The sequence below is a fragment of the Drosophila suzukii genome, unplaced genomic scaffold (genome assembly GCF_043229965.1).
Source record: "Drosophila suzukii unplaced genomic scaffold, CBGP_Dsuzu_IsoJpt1.0 scf_4, whole genome shotgun sequence".
NCBI classification, from domain to species: Eukaryota; Metazoa; Arthropoda; class Insecta; order Diptera; family Drosophilidae; genus Drosophila; species Drosophila suzukii.
In genome coordinates, this window is record NW_027255927.1 from 2,186,302 (window position 1) to 2,208,037 (window position 21,736).

The window sequence follows — 21,736 nt, forward strand, 5'->3', positions numbered from 1 at the left end:
AGATCCATCAAGCTGCCCCTCCTGCTGGAAGTGTACCTATTCCGCCACCAACATGGGCTTGTTCGAAACCTGAAATTGCAGTCCTGGCCAGAAAAGGTCGTACACTTCGCCGCGTTTTGATGAGGACAAGGCATGCCCAGGACTTGGCAAGGTGGAGGGCTGTCGTGTCAGAAATCAGAAATTTTTTGTGAATCATCTCAGTTCCATTGATCCCAACCAGGATCATGGTTTCGCACTTTACAGGTTTTCTCTTAAACGAAGCGATGGCACTTGGGCTCACAGTGTCTCTGAAATAGCACAAGTATTTGCAGAAGATCTCGAAAATCGATTAACTCCGTTCGATTTTGAAACAGGACAGGAAGATCGAACCACAATTTCTAGCTTTGGACTCTCATTCGGTCCTCCTGTTACTGTGCGACCAGTGGATGAAGAGGAGGTACGTGAAAGCTCCTGGCATGGATAAGATTGATGGTAAAGTTGCAAGGTCACTCCCTAACTCTGTCATTGAGCAGCTCTGCCTTCTCTTTAATGCGTCACTGAACCTTGGCCATTTTCCATCCCCTTGAAAGCGTGCTCTAGTTACAATGGTCTTTAAAAAGGGTAAAGATCCGTGCTCGACTTAGTCCTACAGGCCAATAAGTCTTTTGTCCACGTTTTCCAAGATTTATGAGCGGATCGAACTTAATAAACTCCTGGATATTGACACGTTTAGAGACGCTTAACCAAACCATCAATTTGGTTTCCGTAGTCGCCACTCAGCTACTGAACAGGTTCACAGAGTCGTGAACTACATTCTAGATGCTTTGGAAGGTCATAAATACTAGTCGCCCGTTTTTTTTAAAGTCAGACAGGCTTTAAATAGGGTCTGGCATGAAGGTCTTTTCTAAAAGCTAATGCCTCTATTGCCTGAGGGTCTTTGGAAGCTCATTGTGTCATTTCTGGACAATAGGATGTTTGCCGTTGACATTCGTAGACATCTTTCTGGACTACGTCAAATTCGAGCTGGTGTCCCACAGGGAAGCGTCCTTGGCCCGGTTTTGTACACAATTTACACTTCTGATCTCAGTAGCTCGTGGTACTCTTCTTGCCACCTACGCAGATGATACTGCATTCCTAGCCACTGTCAGCACCTCGTGTTCTCGGCATCGTTGTGTGTCCAAACTTTCTTGAATGATTTGGAATGTTGGGCCTGTCGATGGAATATTGCGCTGAACGTTGATAAAACGCAACACGTCACCTCTGCTCTTCGACCTGGCCGCTTTCATAGCCTTTACTTAGATGGTAATAGACTTAAGCATGAGCATAGAGTAATGTACCTCGGTGTTATCCTAGACCGACGTCTATGCTGAAAGAGTCAGATCGACCGAGACTGTGGGTCAGCAAGGACGAAACTGGACTGGACTGGAAAATGGACTGGCTACTTCGCCCAGATAGTGGATTATCCCTTCATGCACTTCAAGGCCATTGTTCTCCCGACCCTTAGTTGGGGAATAACATGCTGGGGCACCGCTTGCGACACGTCGTTAAGAATAGTTCAAACTGGCATCACAAAGGCCCTACGGAGGATGCTTGGGGTGAAGTGGCACCATTATGTCGAAAATGGCGTTTTATTTCGTGACACGGGAGTACCAACCGTTACTGAGTTGATAACAAAATTCTCAAATCGCCACAGGGATCGCTTACTGGTGCATTCAAACCGCCTGGCCAGACGTCTTGCCACTCCTCTGGGTCGACGTCGTCTCCGCTGACGACACCCTGCAGACCTATGGATCCTCGGCCGTGTTAGACATGGGCGACTTTTGAAAATTAAATTTTATTGACCAGATATAGAACATGCCCCACTGTCGCTACACTCACCCGCTGATGTCGGGATTTTTTTTGTTTAAACAGCATTCAACATAATAAACAAGAAGCTTACTTGTGCGGCATGTTAGTAAACTATGTGCATACATAGGTTTATAATAAAAAGCATAGTACGTTCCTAGCATTCAGTTTCTTGTTTATATAAATAGCAACTAACCCTCCCCCCCAAGCACAGTTATAACGATCGGAGCGAAAAAATATTCTACGTTATAAATAAAATCGAAATTTGTCAATCTTTTTAGCTATGCTTTGCGCCTCTGAGTGAAATATTTAAAGATCTGGCATTTGTTTGGTTAGAATTCTAAACTTTGCCTGGAGAACTGTGCTGTTTTGTTGCGCCAGTGATCGAATTTAGGTTTTATTACTGGGTTGTGAGCTAAACTTATGATTTTTATTCAAAATTTTACCATTTGAATAATATATTATGTTAATAATATAATATTTTTGATGTTCCCGTTCCTCCATGTGAGAGTAAGAAAAAACCAGAAATTGTTTTTTGACACATTTGATATTTCTACGATATTTCTGAGATTGTGCGAAGGGACAGAAAAAGAAAAAAATTACGGAATGTATTCCCTCTACCTGTTACCAATTTTCCGACGACTACAATGTACCATAATATGCCCTTTTACTCAGCGAGTAGCGGGTATATTTATGACAAGTATTAAAAATTGATTTTTAAAATAAAACATATACAATTGACGATTCCCGATCCCGGGATGTTCGGTCAAACTCGAGCTTTCCCTCAGCTGGTCTCTCTTTGTACCCAATATAATAAACATAATTTCATTTAATAATCGACTACATATTTACACTCTGTTAATCCTCTGTTAGCAGCCCCATGTAATCTCTCTTCTGCTAATAAAGGTTCAGTTGCAGTTCCAGATCGAAGTAAACCGGTTCTCTTTTCGCTTGTGGTTAATTAGTTTATGCACCCCCAACCTGATCATCTTATGCAGCACAAAAACGCTTTGTGCACTAAACAGACACGTTTAACCAGCCGTTCTTTTTTTCTGGTTCATGGATATGCAGTGCACTGCGCCAATCACCCCGATGATAGAAATCGTGGTGGTGCTGCTGTCATTATCAAATCGTCTCTGGACTATCACCTGAGCACCACAATAACTGAGCCTCACCTGCAAGCCATTGCTATCAATTTTGTCACGCCGTTTGGAAGAATTTCGATTTGCGCTGTGTACTGTCATCCTGATCATCGTCATTCGTGGCCAGTTGAGGGATTTCGCCGCCCTTTCGGTTCTGTGGGCAGCCGCTTTATTATTGGAGGTGATTGAAATTTGGGGTTGCAGAAGGTCCCGTCCTCGTGGAAACACTCTGATGTCTGTTGTTTCCAGCTCAACTATGCAGATTCTGGTCACTGGGGGGCCCACGCATTTTCCCTGGATCAATGATCATCTTGCGACTGCCATTGATTTTGAACTGTATAGAGGTATCCCGTGCAGTCACCTTTCCATCTCTGAGTGTTCGGGCATTTCCTCCTCCTCCTTTGCTCAAGTTTGGTAGACAAGATCCATCAAGCTGCCCCTCCTGCTGGAAGTGTACCTATTCCGCCACCAACATGGGCTTGTTCGAAACCTGAAATTGCAGTCCTGGCCAGAAAAGGTCGTACACTTCGCCGCGTTTTGATGAGGACAAGGCATGCCCAGGACTTGGCAAGGTGGAGGGCTGTCGTGTCAGAAATCAGAAATTTTTTGTGAATCATCTCAGTTCCATTGATCCCAACCAGGATCATGGTTTCGCACTTTACAGGTTTTCTCTTAAACGTAGCGATGGCACTTGGGCTCACAGTGTCTCTGAAATAGCACAAGTATTTGCAGACGATCTCGAAAATCGATTAACTCCGTTCGATTTTGAAACCTTACAGGAAGATCGAACCACAATTTCTAGCTTTGGACTCTCATTCGGTCCTCCTGTTACTGTGCGACCAGTGGATGAAGAGGAGGTACGTGAAAGCTCCTGGCATGGATAAGATTGATGGTAAAGTTGCAAGGTCACTCCCTAACTCTGTCATTGAGCAGCTCTGCCTTCTCTTTAATGCGTCACTGAACCTTGGCCATTTTCCATCCCCTTGAAAGCGTGCTCTAGTTACAATGGTCTTCAAAAAGGGTAAAGATCCGTGCTCGACTTAGTCCTACAGGCCAATAAGTCTTTTGTCCACGTTTTCCAAGATTTATGAGCGGATCGAACTTAATAGACTCCTGGATATTGACACGTTTAGAGACGCTTTACCAAACCATCAATTTGGTTTCCGTAGTCGCCACTCAGCTACTGAACAGGTTCACAGAGTCGTGAACTACATTCTAGATGCTTTGGAAGGTCATAAATACAGGTCGCCCGTTTTTTTTAAAGTCAGACAGGCTTTAAATAGGGTCTGGCATGAAGGTCTTTTCTAAAAGCTAATGCCTCTATTGCCTGAGGGTCTTTGGAAGCTCATTGTGTCATTTCTGGACAATAGGATGTTTGCCGTTGACATTTGTAGACATCTTTCTGGACTACGTCAAATTCGAGCTGGTGTTCCACAGGGAAGCGTCCTTGGCCCGGTTTTGTACACAATTTACACTTCTGATCTCCCAAACCCAGTAGCTCGTGGTACTCTTCTTGCCACCTACGCAGATGATACTGCATTGAATGATGTTGAATGTTGGGCCTCTCGATGGAATATTGCGCTGAACGTTGATAAAACGCAACACGTCACCTCTGCTCTTCGACCTGGCCGCTTTCATAGCCTTTACTTAGATGGTAATAGACTTAAGCATGAGCAGAGAGTAATGTACCTCGGTGTTACCCTAGACCGACGTCTATGCTGGAAGAGTCAGATCGACCGAGACTATGGGTCAGCAAGGACGAAACTGAACTGGACTGGAAAATGGACTGGCTACTTCGCCCAGATAGTGGATTATCCCATCATGTTCTTCAAAGCCATTGTTCTCCAGACCCTTAGTTGGGGAATAACATGCTGAGGCCCGCTTGCGACACGTCGTTAAGAAGAGTTCAAACTGGTATCACAAAGGCCCTACGGAGGATGCTTGGGGTGAAGTGGCACCATTATGTCGAAAATGGCGTTTTATTTCGTGATACGGGAGTACCAACCGTTACTGAGTTGATAACAAAATTCTCAAATCGCTACAGGGATCGCTTACTGGTGCATTCAAACCGCCTGGCCAGACGTCTTGCCACTCCTCTGGATCGAAGTCGTCTCCGCTGACGACACCCTGCAGACCTATGGATCCTCGGCCGTGTTAGACATGGGCGACTTTTGAAAATTAAATTTTATTAACCAGATATAGAACATGCCCCACTGTCGCTACACTCACCCGCTGATTTCGGGACTTTTTTTGTTTAAACAGCATTCAACATAATAAACAAGAAGCTTACTTGTGCGGCATGTTAGTAAACTATGTGCATACATAGGCTTATATTAAAAAGCATAACATGAATTTATATTCTATCGCATTCGATTCTGATTGTATACATATAGTACGTTCCTAGCATTCAGTTTCTTGTTTATATAAATAGCAACTAACCCTCCCCCCAAGCACAGTTATAACGATCGGAGCGAAAAAATATTCTACGTTATAAATAAAATCGAAATTCGTCAATCTTTTTAGCTATGCCTTGCGCCTCTGAGTGAAATATTTAAAGACCTGGCATTTGTTTGGTTAGAATTCTAAACTTTGCCTGGAGAACTGTGCTGTTTTGTTGCGCCAGTGATCGAATTTAAGTTTTATTACTGGGTTGTGAGCTAAACTTATGATTTTTATTCAAAATTTTACCATTTGAATAATATTCTATGTTAATAATATAATATTTTTGATGTTCCCGTTCCTCCATGTGAGAGTAAGAAAAAACCAGAAATTGTTTTTTGACACATTTGATATTTCTACGATATTTCTGAGATTGTGCGAAGGGACAGAAAAAGAAAAAAATTACGGAATGTATTCCCTCTACCTGTTACCAATTTCCCGACGACTACAATGTACCATAATATGCCCTTTTACTCAGCGAGTAGCGGGTATATTTATGACAAGTATTAAAAATTGATTTTTAAAATAAAACATATACAATTGACGATTCCCGATCCCGGGATGTTCGGTCAAACTCGAGCTTTCCCTCAGCTGGTCTCTCTTTGTACCCAATATAATAAACATAATTTCATTTAATAATCGACTACATATTTACACTCTGTTAATCCTCTGTTAGCAGCCCCATGTAATCTCTCTTCTGCTAATAAAGGTTCAGTTGCAGTTCCAGATCGAAGTAAACCGGTTCTCTTTTCGCTTGTGGTTAATTAGTTTATGCACCCCCAACCTGATCATCTTATGCAGCACAAAAAACGCTTTGTGCACTAAACAGACACGTTTAACCAGCCGTTCTTTTTTTCTGGTTCATGGATATGCAGTGCACTGCGCCAATCACCCCGATGATAGAAATCGTGGTGGTGCTGCTGTCATTATCAAATCGTCTCTGGACTATCACCTGAGCACCACAATAACTGAGCCTCACCTGCAAGCCATTGCTATCAATTTTGTCACGCCGTTTGGAAGAATTTCGATTTGCGCTGTGTACTGTCATCCTGATCATCAACATTCGTGGCCAGTTGAGGGATTTCGCCGCCTTTTCGGTTCTGTGGGCAGCCGCTTTATTATTGGAGGTGATTGAAATTTGGGGTTGCAGACGGTCCCGTCCTCGTGGAAACACTCTGATGTCTGTTGTTTCCAGCTCAACTATGCAGATTCTGGTCACTGGGGGGCCCACGCATTTTCCCTGGATCAATGATCATCTTCCGACTGCCATTGATTTTGAACTGTATAGAGGTATCCCGTGCAGTCACCTTTCCATCTCTGAGTGTTCGGGCATTTCCTCCTCCTCCTTTGCTCAAGTTTGGTAGACAAGATCCATCAAGCTGCCCCTCCTGCTGGAAGTGTACCTATTCCGCCACCAACATGGGCTTGTTCGAAACCTGAAATTGCAGTCCTGGCCAGAATAGGTCGTACACTTCGCCGAGTTTTGATGAGGACAAGGCATGCCCAGGACTTGGCAAGGTGGAGGGCTGTCGTGTCAGAAATCAGAAATTTTTTGTGAATCATCTCAGTTCCATTGATCCCAACCAGGATCATGGTTTCGCACTTTACAGGTTTTCTCTTAAACGAAGCGATGGCACTTGGGCTCACAGTGTCTCTGAAATAGCACAAGTATTTGCAGACGATCTCGAAAATCGATTAACTCCGTTCGATTTTGAAACAGGACAGGAAGATCGAACCACAATTTCTAGCTTTGGACTCTCATTTGGTACTCCTGTTACTGTGCGACCAGTGGATGAAGAGGAGGTACGTGAAAGCTCCTGGCATGGATAAGATTGATGGTAAAGTTGCAAGGTCACTCCCTAACTCTGTCATTGAGCAGCTCTGCCTTCTCTTTAATGCGTCACTGAACCTTGGCCATTTTCCATCCCCTTGAAAGCGTGCTCTAGTTACAATGGTCTTCAAAAAGGGTAAAGATCCGTGCTCGACTTAGTCCTACAGGCCAATAAGTCTTTTGTCCACGTTTTCCAAGATTTATGAGCGGATCGAACTTAATAGACTCCTGGATATTGACACGTTTAGATACGCTTTACCAAACCATCAATTTGGTTTCCGTAGTCGCCACTCAGCTACTGAACAGGTTCACAGAGTCGTGAACTACATTCTAGATGCTTTGGAAGGTCATAAATACTGGTCGCCCGTTTTTTTTAAAGTCAGACAGGCTTTAAATAGGGTCTGGCATGAAGGTCTTTTCTAAAAGCTAATGCCTCTATTGCCTGAGGGTCTTTGGAAGCTCATTGTGTCATTTCTGGACAATAGGATGTTTGCCGTTGACATTCGTAGACATCTTTCTGGACTACGTCAAATTCGAGCTGGTGTTCCACAGGGAAGCGTCCTTGGCCCGGTTTTGTACACAATTTACACTTCTGATCTCCCAAACCCAGTAGCTCGTGGTACTCTTCTTGCCACCTACGCAGATGATACTGCATTGAATGATGTTGAATGTTGGGCCTCTCGATGGAATATTGCGCTGAACGTTGATAAAACGCAACACGTCACCTCTGCTCTTCGACCTGGCCGCTTTCATAGCCTTTACTTAGATGGTAATAGACTTAAGCATGAGCAGAGAGTAATGTACCTCGGTGTTACCCTAGACCGACGTCTATGCTGGAAGAGTCAGATCGACCGAGACTATGGGTCAGCAAGGACGAAACTGAACTGGACTGGAAAATGGACTGGCTACTTCGCCCAGATAGTGGATTATCCCATCATGTTCTTCAAAGCCATTGTTCTCCAGACCCTTAGTTGGGGAATAACATGCTGAGGCCCGCTTGCGACACGTCGTTAAGAAGAGTTCAAACTGGTATCACAAAGGCCCTACGGAGGATGCTTGGGGTGAAGTGGCACCATTATGTCGAAAATGGCGTTTTATTTCGTGATACGGGAGTACCAACCGTTACTGAGTTGATAACAAAATTCTCAAATCGCTACAGGGATCGCTTACTGGTGCATTCAAACCGCCTGGCCAGACGTCTTGCCACTCCTCTGGATCGAAGTCGTCTCCGCTGACGACACCCTGCAGACCTATGGATCCTCGGCCGTGTTAGACATGGGCGACTTTTGAAAATTAAATTTTATTAACCAGATATAGAACATGCCCCACTGTCGCTACACTCACCCGCTGATTTCGGGATTTTTTTTGTTTAAACAGCATTCAACATAATAAACAAGAAGCTTACTTGTGCGGCATGTTAGTAAACTATGTGCATACATAGGCTTATATTAAAAAGCATAACATGAATTTATATTCTATCGCATTCGATTCTGATTGTACACATTTAGTACGTTCTTAGCATTCAGTTTCTTGTTTATATAAATAGCAACTAACCCTCCCCCCAAGCACAGTTATAACGATCGGAGCGAAAAAATATTCTACGTTATAAATAAAATCGAAATTCGTCAATCTTTTTAGCTATGCCTTGCGCCTCTGAGTGAAATATTTAAAGACCTGGCATTTGTTTGGTTAGAATTCTAAACTTTGCCTGGAGAACTGTGCTGTTTTGTTGCACCAGTGATCGAATTTAAGTTTTATTACTGGGTTGTGAGCTAAACTTATGATTTTTATTCAAAATTTTACCATTTGAATAATATTCTATGTTAATAATATAATATTTTTGATGTTCCCGTTCCTCCATGTGAGAGTAAGAAAAAACCAGAAATTGTTTTTTGACACATTTGATATTTCTACGATATTTCTGAGATTGTGCGAAGGGACAGAAAAAGAAAAAAATTACGGAATGTATTCCCTCTACCTGTTACCAATTTCCCGACGACTACAATGTACCATAATATGCCCTTTTACTCAGCGAGTAGCGGGTATATTTATGACAAGTATTAAAAATTGATTTTTAAAATAAAACATATACAATTGACGATTCCCGATCCCGGGATGTTCGGTCAAACTCGAGCTTTCCCTCAGCTGGTCTCTCTTTGTACCCAATATAATAAACATAATTTCATTTAATAATCGACTACATATTTACACTCTGTTAATCCTCTGTTAGCAGCCCCATGTAATCTCTCTTCTGCTAATAAAGGTTCAGTTGCAGTTCCAGATCGAAGTAAACCGGTTCTCTTTTCGCTTGTGGTTAATTAGTTTATGCACCCCCAACCTGATCATCTTATGCAGCACAAAAAACGCTTTGTGCACTACACAGACACGTTTAACCAGCCGTTCTTTTTTTCTGGTTCATGGATATGCAGTGCACTGCGCCAATCACCCCGATGATAGAAATCGTGGTGGTGCTGCTGTCATTATCAAATCGTCTCTGGACTATCACCTGAGCACCACAATAACTGAGCCTCACCTGCAAGCCATTGCTATCAATTTTGTCACGCCGTTTGGAAGAATTTCGATTTGCGCTGTGTACTGTCATCCTGATCATCAACATTCGTGGCCAGTTGAGGGATTTCGCCGCCTTTTCGGTTCTGTGGGCAGCCGCTTTATTATTGGAGGTGATTGAAATTTGGGGTTGCAGACGGTCCCGTCCTCGTGGAAACACTCTGATGTCTGTTGTTTCCAGCTCAACTATGCAGATTCTGGTCACTGGGGGGCCCACGCATTTTCCCTGGATCAATGATCATCTTCCGACTGCCATTGATTTTGAACTGTATAGAGGTATCCCGTGCAGTCACCTTTCCATCTCTGAGTGTTCGGGCATTTCCTCCTCCTCCTTTGCTCAAGTTTGGTAGACAAGATCCATCAAGCTGCCCCTCCTGCTGGAAGTGTACCTATTCCGCCACCAACATGGGCTTGTTCGAAACCTGAAATTGCAGTCCTGGCCAGAATAGGTCGTACACTTCGCCGAGTTTTGATGAGGACAAGGCATGCCCAGGACTTGGCAAGGTGGAGGGCTGTCGTGTCAGAAATCAGAAATTTTTTGTGAATCATCTCAGTTCCATTGATCCCAACCAGGATCATGGTTTCGCACTTTACAGGTTTTCTCTTAAACGAAGCGATGGCACTTGGGCTCACAGTGTCTCTGAAATAGCACAAGTATTTGCAGACGATCTCGAAAATCGATTAACTCCGTTCGATTTTGAAACAGGACAGGAAGATCGAACCACAATTTCTAGGTTTGGACTCTCATTCGGTCCTCCTGTTACTGTGCGACCAGTGGATGAAGAGGAGGTACGTGAAAGCTCTTGGCATGGATAAGATTGATGGTAAAGTTGCAAGGTCACTCCCTAACTCTGTCATTGAGCAGCTCTGCCTTCTCTTTAATGCGTCACTGAACCTTGGCCATTTTCCATCCCCTTGAAAGCGTGCTCTAGTTACAATGGTCTTCAAAAAGGGTAAAGATCCGTGCTCGACTTAGTCCTACAGGCCAATAAGTCTTTTGTCCACGTTTTTTACGAGCGGATCGAACTTAATAGACTCCTGGATATTGACACGTTTAAAGACGCTTTACCAAACCATCAATTTGGTTTCCGTAGTCGCCACTCAGCTACTGAACAGGTTCACAGAGTCGTGAATTACATTCTAGATGCTTTGGAAGGTCATAAATACTGGTCGCCCGTTTTTTTTAAAGTCAGACAGGCTTTTGATAGGGTCTGGCATGAAGGTCTTTTCTAAAAGCTAATGCCTCTATTGCCTGAGGGCCTTTGGAAGCTCATTGTGTCATTTCTGGACAATAGGATGTTTGCCGTTGACATTCGTAGACATCTTTCTGGACTACGTCAAATTCGAGCTGGTGTCCCACAGGGAAGCGTCCTTGGCCCGGTTTTGTACACAATTTACACTTCTGATCTCCCAAAGCCAGTAGCTCGTGGTACTCTTCTTGCCACCTACGCAGATGATACTGCATTGAATGATGTTGAATGTTGGGCCTCTCGATGGAATATTGAGCTGAACGTTGATAAAACGCAACACGTCACCTCTGCTCTTCGACCTGGCCGCTTCCATAGCCTTTACTTAGATGGTGATAGACTTAAGCATGAGCAGAAAGTAACGTACCTCGGTGTTACCCTAGACCGACGTCTATGCTGGAAGAGTCAGATCGACCGAGACTGTGGGTCAGCAAGGACGAAACTGGACTGGACTGGAAAATGGACTGGCTACTTCGCCCAGATAGTGGATTATCCCTTCATGTTCTTCAAAGCCATTGTTCTCCAGACCCTTAGTTGGGGAATAACATGCTGAGGCCCGCTTGCGACACGTCGTTAAGAAGAGTTCAAACTGGTATCACAAAGGCCCTACGGAGGATGCTTGGGGTGAAGTGGCACCATTATGTCGAAAATGGCGTTTTATTTCGTGACACGGGAGTACCAACCGTTACTGAGTTGATAACAAAATTCTCAAATCGCCACAGGGATCGCTTACTGGTGCATTCAAACCGCCTGGCCAGACGTCTTGCCACTCCTCTGGGTCGACGTCGTCTCCGCTGATGACACCCTGCAGACCTATGGATCCTCGGCAGTGTTAGACATGGACACTTTTGAAATTTAAATTTTATTAACCAGATATAGAACATGCCCCACTGTCGCTTCACTCACCCGCTGATTTCCAGATTCTTTTTTGTTTAATCAGCATTCAACATAAAAAACAAGAACCTTACTTGTTCGGCATGTTAGTAAACTATGTGCCTACATAGGCTTATATCAAAAAGCATTACATGAATTTATATTCTATCGCTTTCGATTCTGATTGTACACATATAGTACGTTCTTAGCATTCAGTTTCTTGTTTATATAAATAGCAACTATGCCTTGCGCCTCTAAGTGAAATATTTAAAGACCAGGCATTTGTTTGGTTAGAACTCTAAGCTTTTGTTCCGCCAGTGATCGATTTTAAGTTTTATTACTGGGTTGTGAGTTAAACTTATGATTTTTATTCGAAATTTTACCGTTTTGAATAATATATTATGTTAATAATATAATATTTTTGATGTTCCCGACTCGAGACAGGCTAAACTAAGTAAATGACAATTTTTACATTTTAAACATAAAATCAATAACAAATGCAATTGAAATAAAAATTTTATTGGCACTCTCGTCGCCTTGGGGGTTATCTGTTACAAGAACTTCTCTAAACGGCTGAGTAGCATTACATGAAATTTATTTTGTAAGCTAGTGTAATTTTATGTACGTATTCTTAAAATTCAGTTCATTATGAATATTTCATTTCAATTGGTCTTTATAGTTTATGAAAGAAAGAACTTAACAGCATAATTGAATAATTGTTTTTTATAAATCTGCAGTCTATAGATTTTTTAAATGTTTTCCGGTTTTTGAACTTAACACTATGAGTTGCAATTACTACAATTAAAATGTACGCTACAATCAGATGTTGAATAAGTCGACAGCGCTTTCGAATTTCAAATAATTAACAACAATAGCGACTTATTAGGGCTTCATACTAGGGCTTTCTTTCTTCTCGGTGTTGCTTTTTAACCATTTAGATTCAATTTTTTTTTTAAATTTGTGTCTCCAGCAACGGTTTCTGGCGAAGCGCGCCTCTTTATCGCACTCTGGTCAGTTTTCACGTTTAAAACTTTTTCAATTGGCGTATATGTGTTAACCAAAAAATTATCTGTTTCGATTGGATGAATAGCAGCCTCTACCTCTTGTAGCTGTTCCTTGAACCTTACAATCACAGCAGTCATGTTATCGCATCCAGTCCCATCACCCATTGTATTGGGAGCTAAACAATTATCAAAAAGCTAAAAGGATCAATGGTTATAATAACATAGTATTTTATAGTGCACAAACTTACCTCTTCACAAATGTTTGATAATTTCTTGCTTTTATCTTTTAGTCTGAACCGTACAAAGTCAATGACTTCCTTGCTGGACATATAGTTCCATATACCATCACATGCCAATACCATGAACTCGTCCTCTGGCGTAATAATTAGCTTCTTGATGTCTGGTAAAGCAGATATCATTTGTTCTTCAGCTGGCAATTCAAGATTGGTTTTGTAAGCGTGGTCTCCAAGAGCTCGAGACAAATTTAAGCCACCGTTTACGCGGCCATCAAGAGTGACGCGACCACCAGCCCTAATAATGCGCGAGGCTTCTTCGACATCTTCAGGCTTGTGATCGAGACTCATTTCAATAGCTCGACCACTGCGGGATATGACACATCGAGAGTCTCCAGCGTTTGCCACAAACAGATCTCGACCATGTAACAAACAGACAACAGCAGTACATCCACTATCTTTGCCAGGTTCTTCAATCATATTGGCGCAAAAATTATCATTAGCCCTCTGATCTTCATCCGTCTCTTCTTCATCACTAACCTCATTTGTCTAGAAACAATTTAAATAGAAACTTATGTATATTAAAGGATTTAATAACTTACATCTTCATCATCGTCTGCAGCACAGTCCTCGGAGCTTTCTCCGGAGGAAATATCGGGACTCTCGACCAAGTCATTTTCTTCATAGTCATCATCATCTGTTGACTCATCTTCTTGAGAATTATATTTTTTTTCAACCTTTTCAAAATCGTTACTGGTAGATGAAATCGTGAGCTCGCTTTTTAAGGATTGTCCATTTCGATTTACTTTGCTGATGTCGTTAGATTCAGATTTGGTTAATTTATTTGATTCGGTGGTGTTCCCTTTTTCCCTTGTTATTGTTCCCATAGGCTCTGAACAAATTACCACCTCTTGCTTAAAGACCATCTCATTCGATTCTTCGATTTGATCATCACAAGACTCATTTTTGAATGAGACACTATCGACGCATAATTGGTTGACAGTGCTGCCGTTGCTAATGCTGTCAGTAGGTTCGTACATTGGTTTCTGTTTTGCAGCAGCAGCTGCTGCTGCTGAAGTAGAAGAACCATCTGGCTGAGCTTTGGGGTCCATTACGGCCTTATTAACAGCTTCGGCGGCTAGTGCTGCAGCTCGACGACCGCGCAAGTAAGGCGAAAACAATTTTAAATTCTCTTCGTTCCCCGCATTCATAATGATCAAATCGTGTGTCTGCGGTAGCCCTTTGTATTTTTCCAGTACTTCATTAAGTGGCAAGTTGCTCTCCTCTTGCAACTCTGCCAAATCTTCATCATCTCCGTAATCTTCCTCATCATCGACGAAGTTATGTTCGCCTGCCAATTCTTTTAGTATTCCGACTACCGATGGATCTAGCAGCGTTTTGTCAAATCCCAAAAATGCATCTTTGAGTGCTACTTCAAGTTGTCCATTTTTATAAGTTTCAAGATTTTTGAGGAACTCTGGAAACTTGTCGGCACAATATTGTGCTACCTCCGCTCCACCGTGTCCATCATACACGGCAAAGAACGAGGTATTTTCGTCGAAATTTAAAATAGAATTGTGCGCATCCTGAAAAATTTAAAATATACTTAAATCAATGTTTTCCAGCTAAAAAAAATTATTGTTGCTTACCTCTTGGCTGTTCCGCCATCCCTGCATGGAGCTGGCACCAACGACAAGCAACTCATTGAATTCGTCTGTAGACGCTTTATCCGTATTCGGTTGTGACAAGTAGGCGCCCATATTGCAATATTATTTTTTTTAGTATTATAAGAATTTAAGAACTGCGAAGTCACGCTCCGTCTTTTAGTTAATGGCTTTTAAGCGGAAAATCAATGTCCTACCAGCGCAAGCGCGGAAAAGATAAATTTGTTTTCTTCTGTTAGTCGGTTCTTCCTTATTATTTTTGATATTTTATTTGTTATATTTAAAAATTCTTAATTTTCATTTGGAAGAACAGAAAGTTCTAGTCAATTTTTCGCTTTTAATGGTTTCAAAAATATAAAAAATTTGCTTGATAAAGCCTTAGCTTATACGTATAGGTAGTTCTATCAAACCGGAGCACATTTTTTTTACTAAAAATAAACAATTATTTTAACAAGATTATCTGTAAGATTTCAACCTTAGGTTGTTCTGTATGCGAACAGGTCATGAAACTATATTAAACATTCCCAAGTCTGTATACATATATATATATATATATATATATAGTTTCATGACATGTTTTGAACACTGTGTCCATAATATCAGTTCCCAACAGAAAAAATGTATGGTTTTGTTGACTGCGTTCGTCGAATATTCCCATGCCTTTTCAAACAAATTAATCGACTTATTGGGTTATTGACTTAAGCCTAGTACTCACATCGACAAAAACCGCGGGCTAACCATACGAGTGAGCGAGAGGCAAATGCGCGGCTAATGCTTTTTGTTAGGTCTGTTTTTCAACGCGGTACTTAGATGAGCTAATAAAATACCAGGAAAAATACCAGACTTAGCAAGTGAATTACGATGAACTCCGTTAGCCGCGGCCCAAGGACTAAGAAATTTAATCTTTGGCGGTTCACGTGCAATAGTGGTGTGGAATTTAACAATTAAAAATGGAAGGAAAACCCCTAAGGGAGGTCAGTGCAGATGAAAAAGGGACGCCTTATCCAAGCTGTTGCTCATTACTATGGGAATTCACCGCAGGAAGCAATACCACAACAGGGGAAATTCGCAGAATAGTTAAAGTGCTGGAGGAGATCCACTAGAGAATCCCAGTGGGAAGAACATGTCGAGTGGGACTTCGCTCGAGCTCCGACGATCTCTCCATTGAGGAACCACCGGACTCAGTCTCCATCAGCTACTTGGCAGCTAATACCCCCTTCCCATACAGTCCATTCGTTAGAAACGGTTGGGATTTTTGACAAATGTGAAACTCCGATTCCCACAGGGCACATCCACCATCTACCATCCGACAACAGCTGTCGTTCAGCTGTGACTAATAAAAACACAAGCAAAAATTGTTAAAGTGGCTTTTGCCAGACCAAAATGAACAATTTACCAATTATTTTGGCTGCTGTACAACAGCAAAATCTTAAGTTGAATCAGCTGTTATTGGCAGCCAATTCAGAGGAGTGGAATGACGACGAATTGGATGTGTACGAAAGCATTTTTTCTGCAAAAGAGCAAATGCCACGAAGTGTGTGGATGCTGGTACGTGCTCTTAAAATGTATTAAAAATACGATTTAAGAGTGCGAATTATAATAAACATAAGCGATACGGGACATTTTGGGAGAAGGATATACCGGAAAACAACGACGAGTTCTTCAAAGAGAGCTTACTTATGGAGAAGAGGACCTTTTCGTTTTTGGTGGACCGACTTGGTGTTTTGCGGAAGAAGGACACCAACTGGCGAAATGCCGTTCCTCTTGAAAAGCGGATCGCTATAGTCTTGTACACCTTGGGATCATCAGCGGAATATCGTTTCATCGGAAGGCTTTTTGGAGTTGCACAGAACACTGTGTGCAAAATTCTCCACGAATTTTGCCGTGCACTCATTTTTGAGTTTGCCAGCGAGTTCATGTCACCGGACTATCTTTCTCCAGAAAAAGTGGACGAGTGTGTCAAAGGATTCGAAGCAATCGGATTTTTCCAGTGTCTAGGTGCAATTGGTAAGACATAAATTCATTAAATCAGTTTATGGTCATAGCAATGTATAATGTATAATGCATAGATGTATAGATGTATAATGTGTAGATGGTTGTCACATCGAAATAAAACCGTCAGCAGCAGAAGCAGTCGATCACCACAACTACAAAGGCTGGTACTCAATAGTATTATTCGCTCTCGTGGATTACAGGTAAACTGCGTTCTTCTAAGAGCTCAACAATGTTCTAAACGCATTGTATTTTAAATTTACTACAGATACAGATTTACCTATGTAAACATCGGCTCTGCTGGGCGCTGCAACGACTCCACTATATTTCAAAAGTCGAGCCTGGCAAGAAAAATTGTGTCTTCTTCGTTTCTTCACGAAATAACAAGGGAAATTTGTGGCGTTCAAGTTCCGGTGCTGCTTATTGGGGACCCATTTTCCACAACTGCATCCGAAGAACAGCGAAATTTTAACTATAATCTGTCTAAAGCTAGGCGAGTGGTAGAAAATGCATTTGGCCATTTAAAGGCAAGATTTCGGTTTATTGGGAAAGGTCTTGACAGCCACTACAAGAATAATAATGCAGTTATTCTAGCCTGCTGCATTTTGCACAACATTTTAAATGAGCACAACAGCGCTATAAATAAAACTTGGCAACAGGCTGCATGACCTAGGCGAACAACCAAATCGGACTAATATGTCTGCAGATTTTAGCCAACCTGCAGAAAAAATATGCGCAGCTATTTCCCAATATTGTCTAAATGGTAACAAATAAAGTTCATAAAATATAAATCTGTTTGTTTTTTTATTTAATTATAATATCACATTTCATTTTGGTCTATTTATTATAAATTATAAATTTATTAGGAATTAGTTGATTTTCTTAAAAGCTCCAAAAAATCAGATTGGAATTTTGCCTGGCTGTCTGCCATTCTCGACAATATTTCTGTCTGCGCCCTCTGCTCCTCCAGTCTTTCTCGAGCAATCTCTACAAGCTCCGACTTATGGTCCACCTTTGCGCGCTTAGCAGGGGCGCAGTGCTGCCTGAGCGTTGACTGCCGCTGCGGGTAGAGGCTTCCCTGTCATCTGGGCCGACATCCAAGAGCTCCACAAAGTATTCCCTAGTATCTGCAATAAATAAATTTTTTAAAATAATTTTAAACCGAAAATATAAGTGTGGGGACATACTCTCGTTCTCCAAGGTGTTCTGCTCCATATTGTGGATGCGGTATGCGCCTAAAAACGAGTGGACCAACTCATAATGCTGCCACGAGGAAGGAGCGCCACCGCTTGGCCCCAGTTTATTTTTTTCCTGCCTGCAAGGAAAAGTATAGTTGAGTGGACTTCCAATATGTTGTTGCGCGCATATAAGTTACCTGTACTTTTTGGTAAGGTTCTCTATTTTCGTTCGGACGTCCTTGTAGGACACATCAAACCCAGCTTCCATTAGGGTCTGGGCCATCTCCATGTATATATGGACATTTTTTCTGGCTCCGCGCAACTCCTCGATGTTCTCCTGCCAAATGTCGATGAGCAGGACCTCCATCTGCTTAGCCCACCTCAGTTTGCCACCGGCAGTTCGCGTATTATTGACTGTAAAATTAAAAGCAATGAATTATTACAAATATAAAGAGCATTTATGTTCATACCTATTGCTTTGTCGCCTTCCATTTTCAAAAGTTTCCCGTCATCATTGTTTACGTTTTTGTAGTGAATGTTCCACTTTCCACTTTCAAGAAGAAGAGTTTAGGGTTTCCACCCAAAATTATCGCCTAACTATCGCATAAAGTAGTCCGTTAAAATTGGATGGGGAACTAACTGGGAAATTTTCAGAACGGCAAAACCTTATGGACCATCCGTTCAACGGATGGTAGTTGGTGGATGGATCTCTGTGGGAAGACCCTATAAAGCGGAGATGGAGGACGCGCCGGCTTCTATAGGGAGGAGGAAATAAGGTCGCCCGCAGCTGGAGGAGCCATTACCAGGATGCTGGGCCACTTCATGCAGCATCAGGCGGAACAGCCCCGTTCTCAATCCGGCTCCCACTTCCTCAAGGTCCATAATGTCTATTGGGATTCGGAGCTGGACTGTAGATGAAAAGATGGTGAAGCATTCGTGGGAAGAGAAAAAAGCTTTAAACTACTAATTTACATAAATAAAACATTCTTTGAACATTTCAATTAATTTTTTGGTAATTTCTCTGTGCACCGGCAGACTCTTCTTTTTTAAATTGCTCCAATTGATTTCTTTTCCGTTTGTCAACAAGCCCGGCTGCTTGATAGAAAGACCATGGTACATGCATTGCGGGTGAACTTTGAAAACTTGGGTCACACACCACTCAAAATCGATATTGGTTAACGATATAAATGGGTTCTAAAAATTAATTTTAGCAAGGAAATATTAGTAACCTTCTTAATGACATTAAAGAGCCTTGCGTCAATTTAATCAAATGTAGGTATTTATATTAATTTAGTTCAACAATAAAAAATGTAAAAATCGCCCTAAATTCAACATATTCAGTATCTCACTCATTTCATTCATAAAATATTTCTAAGAATTTAAGCCTAGTACTTAGATCGACGAAAACCGCGAGCTAACCATAGGAGTGAGCGAGAGGCAAATACGCGGCTAACGCTTTTCGTCGGGTCTGTTAAGGAAATACCAGAACAAATACCAGATTTTGCGAGTGAATTTTCGATTTAATCTTTGGCGGTGTTCGTGCAAAGGCGATGTGGAAACTAAAAATTAAAAATGGAAGGAAAACCCCAAAATCGAATCCAGAAGGTCAGAGCAGATGAAATAGGACGCCAAACCCAAGCTTATGCCCTTTATTGCGGGATTTCACCGACAGGAAGCAATTCCACAAAAGGGGAAAATTCGCAGAATAGTTGAAGTGCTGGAGGAGATCCACTAGAGAATCCCAGTGGGATGGAACATGCCGAGTGGGACTTCGATCTCTACATAGACATCCTGCCGGGCGCGTCCTCGCAAAGAAAGTAAGATCTGGCCAAAAGAATTTGGTCGCGTTGTACTAATAGAAGTATCTTTTTAGCAGAACCACCAGTAATACGATCTCCGACGACCTCTCCATTAGGACTCCGGACACCACCACCACCAGCTACTTGGCAGCTTAAGCGGAGCTGGAGGACCCGCTGGCTTCTATAGGGAGGAGGAAAATTGGGCGCCCGCTAAGGAACAGTTGGAGAAGCCATAGCCAGCCACTGCCAGGATGCTGGGCGGCTTCCTGCAGCATCAGCGGATCAACCCCGTTCCCAATCCGGCTCCCACTTCCTCAAGGTCCAATATGCCTGAGACTCGGAGCTGGACTGCGGTGGAGCGGGAAAGATGGCGAAGCATCCGTGGGACGAAAAGGAAGCTTTAAACTACTAATTTTCATAAATAAAAACATTCGTCGAACATTCCATTTATTTTTATTTTAATTTCTTTGTGTACCAGCAGACTCCTCCTTTTTAAATTTAAGTTTCAAATTTGGGGCAAAAAGGGCTGGGTCTTGCCAAAAAAAAAGTGCTGGAAGTTGGTAATTTCTAGAAAAAAAATAGCAAACCATTATTCTATTAAAGATGAGATCAAATGCTGAGTTCAAAGCCTTGTAATAGTAAATGATCTTTGGAAAACGAGAGTCCTGAAAGACAAAAATGGTGTCATGGACCGTCCAATTTCAAAATAGTCTTATCGACCTCTGATGCTATACTTTTTCTAAGCGAGCTGCCAAACTATAGTTAGTGTACTCCTTAGCAAGGCCTGGCAACGGGTTGCGGATTATCTCTATCTATAATGTTTTTCTTTGTCCCCTTTATTAACGTGAAAACCGATCAGCTGTTTCCCCAAAAGCGGGTTTTCCTATGAACAGCTTTCCTCTTTTTTTTACATAGGTTTTGCATTGCCAACAAGAGGTTGGCAAAACTATAGTCTTTGTTGGGTCTTTGGTATTTGTTGTTGGTAGTTTTCAGTATATAAAGCATGTTTTACCTATTGCATTAGACTTCAAATCCAATGATTTTTTATTGCTATTGGCAAATTATTCAATAATAAGATTTCCATTCAGGCAACAGTAGTAAAAAATGAATGGGTCTATTTTGGGAAAACAATGAAGCCTCGGAAATTTTCAAAAGTTGTAGTATTAAATAGTAGCTTCGTTAACTGACGTTAACAACAACATTTGGGAGGTGTATTCGCCTGCAAATGGCTTTTTGCTTTGGATATAAAATGTATGTTTTGGTGAAACATGTCTTGCCAAGAAGGACATAAGTTGGAGGTTGGTACTTGAATAAGAGCATATCAATATTTCTACAAAATTTTAACTAGGAAAAAGTAGTATTCCATCTTAATGACATTAAAGGGCCATGCGTCAATAAAATCAAATCTGCAACAATTCTATTCAAAATAAACGTTATAGTCGACGGTCTCGAATATCAGATACCGGTTACGCAGCTAACAAAACAGCGCCACCTGTTGTTCATTCCTATAGGCTGTTCACGAGATTTCACTGACACGACACATAATGTGAAACCTAGGTGGCGCTAGGGAAATTTCGTAAGCAGCCGATGCCCTGTATGAATATATCCCTATATAAGAAAAAGTCTATCAGTTACCCGTTACGCAGCCAACTTAAAATCGCCACGCATCGTTCATTCCGAGCTGTTTACGAGATTTCACTTACACGTCACATAATGCCTATTTTCTGTAGTAATATATCTCCATCCCTACCGCACTGTATTGAGTTTGCAAATTTTTTATTATTGTTTGGTTATAACTTTGTAATGAATGGTCCGATTTGAATAATTTCTGGCATGAAGGTGGGTATTGATAATAAGAACAGAACCTCATTTAAATTTTTACAAAATGATGTGTTTTAGCGTTATGGGAGACTGTAGGCGTTATAGTGGGCGTGGCAACCTG

The 21,736-nt window shown here is 41.8% G+C and overlaps 2 protein-coding genes and 1 long non-coding RNA gene across 3 annotated transcripts; 1 reads left to right on the forward strand and 2 right to left on the reverse strand.

Moving 5' to 3' along the window:
* Positions 1–12,422: 12,422 nt before the first annotated feature.
* Positions 12,423–15,341, reverse strand: LOC139354864 (probable protein phosphatase CG10417). Its single transcript, XM_070999084.1, has 4 exons — positions 14,811–15,341; positions 13,764–14,747; positions 13,177–13,710; positions 12,423–13,123 (listed from the first exon to the last, which is right to left on the reverse strand). Exons 1-4 carry the CDS (start codon positions 14,919–14,921, stop codon positions 12,851–12,853), a joined length of 1,902 nt encoding a protein of 633 aa, XP_070855185.1. The 5' UTR covers positions 14,922–15,341; the 3' UTR covers positions 12,423–12,850.
* Positions 15,342–15,512: 171 nt separating this feature from the next.
* On the forward strand, positions 15,513–17,579 carry LOC108005495 (uncharacterized). The gene is made up of 3 exons (XR_011605712.1): positions 15,513–16,832; positions 16,895–17,020; positions 17,086–17,579. It is a non-coding gene; the product is annotated as an uncharacterized lncRNA (long non-coding RNA).
* A 25-nt stretch (positions 17,580–17,604) lies between these two features.
* Positions 17,605–19,051, reverse strand: LOC118879425 (uncharacterized). Its single transcript, XM_070999085.1, has 4 exons — positions 18,466–19,051; positions 18,193–18,409; positions 18,005–18,132; positions 17,605–17,944 (listed from the first exon to the last, which is right to left on the reverse strand). The coding sequence occupies exons 1-4, from the start codon at positions 18,485–18,487 to the stop codon at positions 17,805–17,807; spliced, it is 507 nt and encodes a 168-aa protein (XP_070855186.1). The 5' UTR covers positions 18,488–19,051; the 3' UTR covers positions 17,605–17,804.
* Between the last annotated feature and the right edge of the window lie 2,685 nt (positions 19,052–21,736).